The following is a 9,741-nucleotide window of genomic DNA, read 5'->3' as shown; positions in this document are numbered from 1 at the left end:
CGCCACCGCCACCGCTCCCGCTCCGCCGCCGCGGCCCCCGCCCCGAGCGCCCCGGCCGCCCCCGCCGCTCCTGACGCCGCCGCTGCTGCTGCTCCGCCGGTTCGCGGCGCGCCCGCCCGCCCGCCGCTGGCCGCGGCGCTGCCCGCCGCCCGCCGCGCCGGAGCCCGCGGCGCGCCGCCCATGCGAGACCCCCGCGGCCCGGGCAGCGCGCAGCGACCCCCGGTCGGGCCAGGCATGTGAAGATGTCAGTGGGCTGTGCATGCCCTGGTGAGTGGCGCGGCGCGGGGGCTGTCCCTGGGGCTGGAGTCCCTGCGGCACTGGGGCTGGATGGGGGTCTGGGGCCACTTGTGGGGCGGGGGCCGCTATGGTGTCGGTGTTGGGGTCTGGCTCCACAAAGAATAGGGGCTGGGGTCCAGTTATGGGGCTGCGGTCCTCACTGCATTGATGCTGGTGTCCTGCTATGGGACTGGGGTCTCCATGGCATTCGTGCTGGGATCTGGCTGTGGGGCTGCGGTCCCCGTGGCATTGGTGCTGGGGTTCCCATGGTATTGCAGCTGGAATCTCGCTGTGGGGCTGGGATCTCCATGGCATTGGTGGTGGGATCTGGCTGTGGGGCTGGAGTTTGCATGGCACTGATTCTGGGACCTGGCAGTGGGGCTGGGGTCTCTGGGGCATGGCTGCTGGGAGATGACTGTGAGTCAGGGAACACTTCCATGTGGGTGCTGAGCTTTGGCCATGGGGCTGGGGTCTCCACGGCACTGGTAGTGGGGACCAGCTACGGGAGTCAACAAAGTGTGGGCACTGGAGTCCCAGCACTATGGTGTGGCCATTGGGTCCGGCCATGGGAATGGATTCCCCATCGTATGGGCTGTTACAGTCTAGCTGTAGGCTGGAGTCCCTAGGGCATGGACATTGGGGTCTAGTTGTGAGGCTGGGACCCCTTGGCATGAGTGCTGTGTATGGATGCTGAGGTCTGTTGGACTAAGAGGTCTGGGACCCAAGAGCACATGGGTGCTGGTACCAGCCCTGGGGCTGGGACCCCACAGGCAGGGTGCCGCAGGGGTGTTGGGTAGGCATGCAGATGGCACTGTGAGGGGTGACCTCGAAGCAGCCCCCTGTGGCTGGAGCTCTGTGGGGTGCCCCAGCTCCCCATGTGCACAGTACCCCTGGAGGAGCTTGGCCATGCTGCTGGTGGAAAGGGTGCTGCATGCCCTGCCACCATGGCCATTGTGGGGTACCTGCTGAGGGGCTTCTTCCCGATCCTGGCCCCTGTGGGCTGGTGAGGCTGCTGGAGTACATGGGAGATGTGATGAGTTGGTGAGGTCTCAGCACCCAGCAGGGTGCTCCCACAGGGATGCTCGTCTGGACGCCTGGGCTCGAGGGCAGGTTTGGGGCAGCTGGCCCAGCTGCATCGCCTGCTGCTGCATGCAGGATGTCATTGTGCCAGGAACAAGGCAGGGCAGGGGTCCCAAGGGGGTGCTGGAGCCTTCTCCCGCACCAGGTCCCCTTGGCGCTGGGCGGTGGACAGGGGGAGCCAAGTCCAGGGGGCCCTGGGAAAGGGGCTCTGCCATTTCCCTAGGCATCTGGCACTTGGGGTCCCTGCGGGGGGACAGTGGGGATGCTCCTCAGCCCAGCTTCTGTGACAGCATCCCTGTGGTCCCGAGAGAGCCTCCTGCCAGGTCAGGACCCCCGTGCTGGGGGGCTGCCCTGGGCAGTGGGACGCTGTGACAGCACACGGTCCCCATGCATCCCCTGGGGCCACCTCTGCTGAGGGGTTTGTGGCTGGATCCCCGAGGTGGGGAAGGGGGTGCCCCTGCGTGGCAGCCCCCCGCCCCTGCGCTGCCTGCGCCTTGCCGCCGTGTTTCCATGAAGGCAGGCGGCCCCTTCCCCCATCCTCCTCCTCCTCCATCTCCCACTGGAAGCTGCCAGAGCGCTGCTTCCTCAAGCAGAAAGTCACGTGAACCTCCCTGCGAGCCAGGCCGAGCAGCCACAGCACCCGCCCCGCAAGCACCCCGCACCAGGGGCACGACACCCCTCTTGACACCCCCAGCCTTGGCAGGGGTCCTGCCTCGGCGGGGTGAAGGCCAAGCCACAGCTGACGGTGGGGCCCTGTCACGTCCCCTGGGAGCTGGCCCCGTGCCACCGGGAATGTCATCGCCATGTTGGTGGGCACAAAGAGGGGGGGTCTTCCCTCAGTGCGGTGATGGGGGGCCATGGGGTCACCCTGCACCTGGCAGCATCCCTGTGGATGGCTTCCTGTGATGTGGTCCCCCCCACGCTGCTGCTGCTGCTGCCCACTCCCCCGCAGTGGGGAGGACACGCGGGTGCGTGCAACGTGTGTGTGCCCCCCGCCTTTCCCCCCGCTCCCCCGCTGGGGCTGGGTGGCACATCCAGAGCCTGCGCCCCCTCCCCCTTCCCCTCCCCGGACTGTTTATCGGAATATAGAAAAAACAAGCTCTGCCGCTGGCCTCCCGCCAGCCAGAAACATTTAATGAGCCGCTCTGCCCAGGCTGCTCTTCAGGGCTGCATTAACTTGGAGGAGTTTCCTGCTTGGGAACTGCTGCTGCGGGGGGGTTGGCTGCCCCCCTTCGAAGTTGTGCCTTCTCAGGGGGGCTGCGTATTCCTTGCCATCCCTGGGGGTGCATCCTGCCCCAGTGTACCTCCACTTGCACTCCTCTGGGGATGTTTCCCTTCTCCTTTCCTCCCTCTCCAAGAGCTTTGGGGCTGGGAGGCTGTGCAGCTGGAAACCTGACGCAGTCCTTGTGCCTGAGAATGGTGGGAAGCTGCTGGGGCCAGTGGAGGGCTAGGGGCGTTTTGGCCCCCACCCCAGATGTGGAGAGGTGAACAGGGAGAGTGTGGCAGGCTCAAAGAGGAGGTGGCGGAGGCCGGGGCAGCAGCTGCTGGGTGCTGGTGCCAGTGGTGCTGTGCCCTGGGCTGCTCGGAGCAGGGCCATCAGCCTGACCGCTCTGCTCAGCCCTTCTCACAGGGGAGGGCTTGGCATCCAGACCTCAGCAGGGCCCTGACCCCTGGGGGCACCGCTCACTCTCCCAGCATGCTCTGCACTTTCTTTCTTAATTATTTTTATTATTATCATTATGTTTCCCCCTGTAGTGATGGTGTCAGTGCAGAGAGGGAGGAGGGGAGCAGAGCGAAGCGGAGCTGTTCTCTCTCCCTGCAGGGCTGGCTCCAGCTTCATGGCAGGGAAGCAACTTTCCCAAGGTCAGCACCTTCCCTGGGATACCTTGCAAGGAGCCAGCCTGTACACCCCTCGTCAGGAGGGAGAGCTTCCCAACCCACATGCTTCGGGTCCCAGCATGGACATGCCTGGCCGGGGCACGGCCCATTGCCGTATCCCTCCCTTCTGCCAAGCTGGCGCCATGCGTCCCCCACCGTCACGAGGCCGAGCTGTGCCACATGCCTTCTGCGACAGATGCGCTGGGAGAGGGACAGCGGCGAGCGGGCTGAGTGCCGTGGCGGGGGGGTCAGGCAGCCCTGACCTGTGTTGGCTCTGCCTCCCCAACGCCCCTGGGACTACCTAGCACCTTGGGGTGCACCTGGGCCTGCTGGGGGCAGGAGCAGCGGGCGTTCCAAGGCTTCATTGTACACGTTTACGTGCTCTTGTCCAGGCTCTCTTCATGTTACTAGCGATGTTTGGATGGAACACGTCGTTAGCCCTGTCCCCCTCTGCAGCAAAGTGCCCACATGGTAGATGCTGTCTGTGCCACGTTGCCTTCCCGCGCCTGGCACACTCCAGCAAAGTCAGGATGGGGTTGTGGCTATCTGGTGCTCAGCAAAGTGATTCCTCAGGGGTCTGGTTGCTGATGTGAGGTTGTGCCATCACAGCTTTCCTTAGGGCTGGTGCAAGCTCACCCAAGATTTGCCTGGACAAATGTGGATGGGTTAGCTCTGTACCAGTTGTCTCAGCACTGTGTCTGTGCAGGGCCCCGAGTTTATTCCAGAAATGTTTTCTGCTCAGCCCAAACTGCTGTAAAAGCTATTCCCTGGGGAGCAAGTGCCTCAGCAGGCGATGGGACCCCTAGGGCAGGGAGGACTTGTGGCCAGGAATGCACTGGCCAGGTGACTGCGTGCCCCCAGGCAGGGCAGGAGCCACAGCACAGTGTCCCCTGTCCTTCTCTTGCCTATCAGCTCACTCGATTTGATGCCAGCCTCTCCTCCCCCCCCTCAGCTATAGGGTTGCCCAGCCACACGCATGTTGATTGTACACACGAGGCATGGGTCTGCATGGCGTGCCAGTAGCATGCTGGGAGCACTCTGGAGCGCGCATACCCGTGCACAACAACCATCGGTGCGTCCTGGGGCACACGCTGCACCACTGGCACAGCCTGCGAGAGCCCCTGGCTCCATGTGGGGTGACACTGGACCTGTGGGGCCGCCGTTGTGCATGGTGTGGGTGCACCCCTGGGTGTGGGAGCAGCGGGTATGGGGGCAGCTCCCCGGGCGGTGGGTGCAGACAGGATGGGGCTGGGTGACCGTTATCAGCCTGCCCGCAGGCTGCAGCTGTGGTTTCCTGCCAGTGCCTGGGGGAGGGTGCTGGGGAGCAGGCAGGGCTGCCAGGCCCCACCTGGAGAGGGGGGGGTGGCCACTGTCTGCCCCTCTCCTGGGGTCTCTGCTGGGCAGGGTTGAGGTAGCTGCAGCAGGGGTGATGCTGGCAGATTTTGGGACGATTCACTGCAGCGTGCTCATAGGGATGTGGGAGAATGAGCTGTGCAGCAGCATGGGGTGTCTCCCTTAAGCAGGGGTGCTGGTGAGGGATCAGGACCTCCCAAGAGCTGTCAGACTGTCCCCTTGTTGCAGCTTGCCCCCTTTCCTCACAGGCAGGTCACGGATGGGGTGAACGTTAAACCCAGGGTGTAATCTCCCCTGTGGCAGGCACTGGCCCCTGCCCAGCCCTGCCCCACCCTGCCTCCAGGGTGGCCGATAACGGCCTGCCTGCACCCCTCTTCTGCTGCTTTCCTAGGGGGCCCTGTGGGGTGTAGCTCCTGTCCCCACTTTGCAGGGTCTTACTCTGCCTCTGGCTTTGTGGAACCCACAATTAGGTCCCAGAGGTTCCCATACACTAAGGTGACAGTTTCTGTGACCAGGATGGCCCTGCGGTGAGGGGGTGGCAGGCAAGGGGTGGGTGGGGCCCCTGCTTTCTGCAGGAGCAGAAGCCTCGGCCCCCCTACTGCACACCAAGGGGCTGGTGTTGCGAACACAGCCAGGTTTCTGCAGTGCAGCCCAGGTGCATATGGGACATAGTGCTTGCAGCCCAAGCCAGGCTGGGACATTGGCAGTGCTTGGATACTGCTTGACGAGCCTAGAGGGGTGGCATCTCCCACCACCCTTTTCTGCAGCAGCCGGTTGCTCCAACCTCTGCTCTGCTACTTGCATCCTCCTCCAGCTGGGGTCCTGTGCAGCCTGGGGGGCTCCCCTTGAGGGGAGGGCTTGCCTCTGCCTACTGTGGGCAGCTACAGGGTGGTGGGTGCCAGCTCTTGCCCACCCCAGCTCCTGCCTCCCCGTTGGTGGGAGCCCAAGGCAGCTCATGGCATTGCAGGCACGCAGCTCTGCCGGGCATGGGGCAGGTCCAGGCGCCTCGACCTGCCTGCTCCAACCGGCCCAGGATGAGCCTGGGGCAGCTGTGGGCAGGAGCAGGCAGGAGCATGGCAGCGGGAGCTCTCTCCCCACAGGGGACAGCAGTGCAGAGGTGCTGTAGGAGCCTGGCATGGGGCAACAGTGCATGGAGTCAGGAATGGGCGTGCCATTCGGGCATGGGGAGTGCCAGGCTGCCAAAAGTCCTTGCAGAGGGGCATTTCCCCGCCGAGGCTGGGGAGATGTTGATGCTCCTCCCAACTCAGTGCCCCTGCCAAATCCTCTGGGCAGCCACGGCATGCCGAGGCACCCTGCCTGCTGCCAGCACGTGCACAGCAGGAGGCTTGGACCATGGAAAAGTCTCCCCCTCAAAATCCCAGGCTGCCCCCGAGTGGAGTGGATGGGGCTGTATGTCAGTCTCAACAGGAATTGGACCTGGAGATGTGGGAGCTGCCATCCCCATCCCATGGTGGCCGTGTCCCTGCTTGGCCTAGCTCGTGGGGAGGAGGCAGCCACTAACAGGAAGGACATGCATGTTAGCAACGAAAACACAGCAGCGAGAGGAAGCAGAAGCGATGCATTATTGATGGAGCTATTTGATGCTGCTATATTCGGAGAGCTGCTCCAGAGTGTTCAGCAGCACCATGTTTGGGGTGGCAGGGGGGTGGGCTCTGCTGGTGGAGAGTTACCTGCTTCGAGTCAGCCATGTGCAGCCCTGGCCCCAGGAGATGTCCCCTACCTTCTCCCACAGGGGCTTCCAGCATGGGAGAGCACAGTGACATGTGGGTACCAGGATTCCCTGGAGTTACAGTACTAGGTGTTGAGGACTGTGTTGTGATTTCCCTTGGAAGAAGCATTGCCTGCCCCTTGGAGGGGTGATGGTCTTCTTGCAGGACAGAGGGCAGGGGCAGGATGCTGGGGCTGTGCAGCCATGCTGTGTGTCACCCCCTCCCCGCTGTGAGATCCCAGGCCAGGAAAGGGGCTGTAAAATGAACCATTCTTGTAACATGAGAGAATCCACCTGGAGCCTCCCGAGGAGCCTTAAAACCCTGTGGCTCTGGCAGGCTGGCCCCAGGCTGCTGCCAGAGGGGCTGGGGCTCACTGCTGCAGGTGGCTGTGCTGGGGCTGAGCTCTTGCAGGACAGCATAGGAACACTGTGGGGCATTTCTCTGGTGCTGGTGCCATGGGGAAACCTCTTGCTGGAAGGACCTGCCAGAGCTTACTGCACCTTCCCCTTGGAGCCTGTGGCCAGCCCAGTGGTGATGTGGCCAACCCACCACACCAGAACAAGGTGTGATGTGAGGGTGGACATCCCATATGCTTTGGACCGCATGTGCTTTGGGGTCCTGCACCCTGCTGTAATCTTTCTCTACCTCCTCTTGTTCTGGAGGGGGTGGGCAGTGATGCATGCACTTGGTTGCTACTTGTCCAGGGCTCACATACGCAGGTTATTTTCCCCGTCCCCTGTGGGATGCTCAAGATGTGACCCTGTAACTTCCCACCCTGCCCTGGCAGCCAACTTTCCGCCCAGCCCCTGGGCTTTCCTCCTGCCTCTGGGTGTCTGGAAGTGGTTCTGATTTTGAAGGGTTAATCCCAGGAGTCCCCAGGATCTGCTGCCTGCCCGACATGACTCACTGTGTGGTTTCCAACCTCCCCCAAACCTCCTCTCTGGAGAGATAGAGCTGTGCCTTCTCTAGCCAAAAAAGGGGGCTCCTCCTGCCCCAGAACTCCCCCTCGATCTGGGCATGCATAGCTTTAGGGGGGAGAGAAGCCCCTTCTTGAGAAACAGGGAAGCAAAGCGTATTTCTTCTTGAAAGGTGGTAGGATTTGGGGGGGATGGCTGTTGTGTTCCTGAAAGGGGGGGCTCTGGGGTGTGTGCTGTGCTGCACTGCTGCAGGCTGCATCTGCGAGTGTGCGACGGCACCCAGGTCTGGCTGCTATTTGGGCAAGTCCGTGAGGTTTGGAAGTGCCAGGCCAGTCCGTCCCCCAGTACAAGCTGTGCTCTTTGCAGAGCTAGCAGATTTTTATTATTATTTTTTATGTAAGCGCGCGTCCGTATCCCTCTTCTACGCCTGCGCCTGCCGGGGCCCCGGCCAGGTGTTGGTGTGAGCATGCCCTGCCTCCTGCCCTGCTTGCCTGGGATCCCTCATGCATGCTCTGCAGGCACACCAAGCTGCAGCCACAGGGATCAGAGAGACCTGGGCATCCTGTGGCTACTGTAGTCCCTGCCAGGCTCTTCCCATCTGCCTGTCTGGGATGTATCCCTGTACTCACTCCTTCTCCTGAGCTGCTGCTGGTTCCCTGGCTGAGACCTGCACCAGGTGTTGGATCAGGGCTGGACTTAGGGGAGACAAGGCAGGCATGGGGCCCTTGCTAAGGGGAGAGGGGAAGCTGGGATCTGGAGGATGCAGTGCCCTGTTGCAAAAACCTGTGTCACCCTCTGCTCCCCCCGCACTGTGGGCGTGAGCACATCGTGAGGAAGGGGCTCCCCACACACAGTCACTGCCACACACGCTTCCCAGCTGCATCCCAGCCCTTCTGCTCTCCATCCAGCATCTATTTAATTATTAACTCGGCTATAACCATAAACAGCTGGGGCTGCTGCAGCCACGTGGACCAGTCCAGCACTGTCGTCAGAGCCGAGCAGGGACACGTGAGCAGTCCCGAAGGGCTGCTGAGCCCCGGGATAAATTGCTCAGGGCATGTTTGCTGTGGATGCAACGGGACGGGCAGTGGGGGCTCTTCTCTGATCCCCCTGGCCATGAAACTGGTGCCAGGAATCTCTAGTACAGGGACAAAATGCCTGTTTTTTCACTGTTTTTCAGTATTTTGCAGTAGTGCTGTTGAGTGCTGGTGGCTGGCTGTGCCTTGTGCATCCTTGAGCCCTGGAGTGGGAATGGGGTGCAGGCAGATTGTATTTACTGGCCTGTCTTGACCAGGAGGGATGTGCCATCCTGTACCTGTCGCTGGCATTGCAACCAGAGCAATTTTTTGGCCTAATGATGGTGGGGTCAGCGTGCAGCAGCCCCATCTCACCTGGTGCCACATAGATTTGGGCTGGCAGGGGGCCAGGCAGTGGAGAGGCAGCATGCTGGGGCACTTGCAGCATCCCCATGCCCAGTTCTCAGGGCACCGACAGCATGGGCACCTCCAGCTGCACATACCTTTCACAGAGCAGGGTGTCATAGAGGTTTTTGGGTTTAGGGTGAGCTTTTCTCTTTCTTTATCTGGGGTTTACAATGACTTTTGCTCTATTTAGCCACATGCCCATGGAAAGTGGTGCTCACTGCAGGGTAGCCTATGAGGGGAAATCATGATGGTATGATGGGCACCAGCATGGGGATGGATCCTCACTTGGCTGAGGGGGCGTGGGGGTCAGGAGTTGGGGGATGTTGCCTGTCCATCTTCGGTGCTGGTCCCAGCCAGCAACGTGGTTGTGGGGCAGGGGGCTCCCCCCAGTCCTCAGGTGCAGGGCTCTGGGGGTACACAAGCACAGAGGGGAGGACACCCCCAAAACTTCATGGCTGAGGTTTTGCACCCGCCATGTCTGCTCTGTCAGGGGGGCAAACATGCTTGGCAGGACCCAACCGGTTGTGCCTGCATTACCCCAAGGCTGCTGTTGGGGAGGAGATGAGGTGTGGGCCTGGCCCTGCAAGCTAGGGGGTGTGGGAAGGTGTGCGTGCCCCAGGCATGGGTGCACACCTGGCCAGGGCTGTGCCGGGAGGCATTTGGGAAGACGTGCAAGTGCATGCCAGCCCATTGGGGTGCACACCAGCCCACGTGCACCAGCATGTGTGTGTGTGTGTGCTGAGCCTGCTCTGTGGCCCGGAGCTGGGGGCTCTTGGGGCTTTGGGGGACGCAAGCTGGGCTCTAGGGTCCCAGTTCATGTCCCTGCTGCCCATGAGCTTGCCAGCTGGGCTGGCAGCAGAAGTCTGTGGCAGTATGACTTGCCAGGGGAGGAGCTGCAAAGGGGCAGATGTGAGGCAGGAAGGAAATGGGAAAAATGGGATTTTTCATAATGGAGATTTTCATTATGAAAATTTTTTACAAAAATGGAAATTTTTGTAAAAATTCCTAATTGGAAGAGCTTGGAGTTTTGTTAAGGAAAGGAGATCCGTGGAGTCTGAAGGCAATTGCAAACCGGCACATTTT

The 9,741-nt window shown here is 61.6% G+C and overlaps 1 protein-coding gene across 3 annotated transcripts in view; it reads left to right on the top strand.

The window, feature by feature from the left end:
- The window catches only part of LDB1 (LIM domain binding 1), a 29,560-nt gene that overhangs the window by 3,269 nt on the left and 16,550 nt on the right, over positions 1 to 9,741 (top strand). The window contains exon 1 of one of the 3 annotated variants that reach the window (XM_017803974.1): positions 35 to 267. The exons of 1 other annotated variant lie outside the window; for it this stretch is intronic. In XM_017803974.1, coding sequence (XP_017659463.1) covers positions 243 to 267 — 25 coding nt within the window. In that variant the 5' untranslated portion in view covers positions 35 to 242. Of the gene's footprint in view, positions 1 to 34; positions 268 to 9,741 lie in introns of those variants that run through there. One more of the 3 variants, XM_017803973.1, reaches the window with a different exon arrangement.

The sequence above is a fragment of the Lepidothrix coronata genome, unplaced genomic scaffold (genome assembly GCF_001604755.1).
Source record: "Lepidothrix coronata isolate B3197 unplaced genomic scaffold, Lepidothrix_coronata-1.0 Scaffold8, whole genome shotgun sequence".
Taxonomy (NCBI): domain Eukaryota; kingdom Metazoa; phylum Chordata; class Aves; order Passeriformes; family Pipridae; genus Lepidothrix; species Lepidothrix coronata.
The sequence above is the reverse complement of the archived record's forward strand: the minus strand, read 5'-3'. Positions and strand labels throughout refer to the sequence as shown.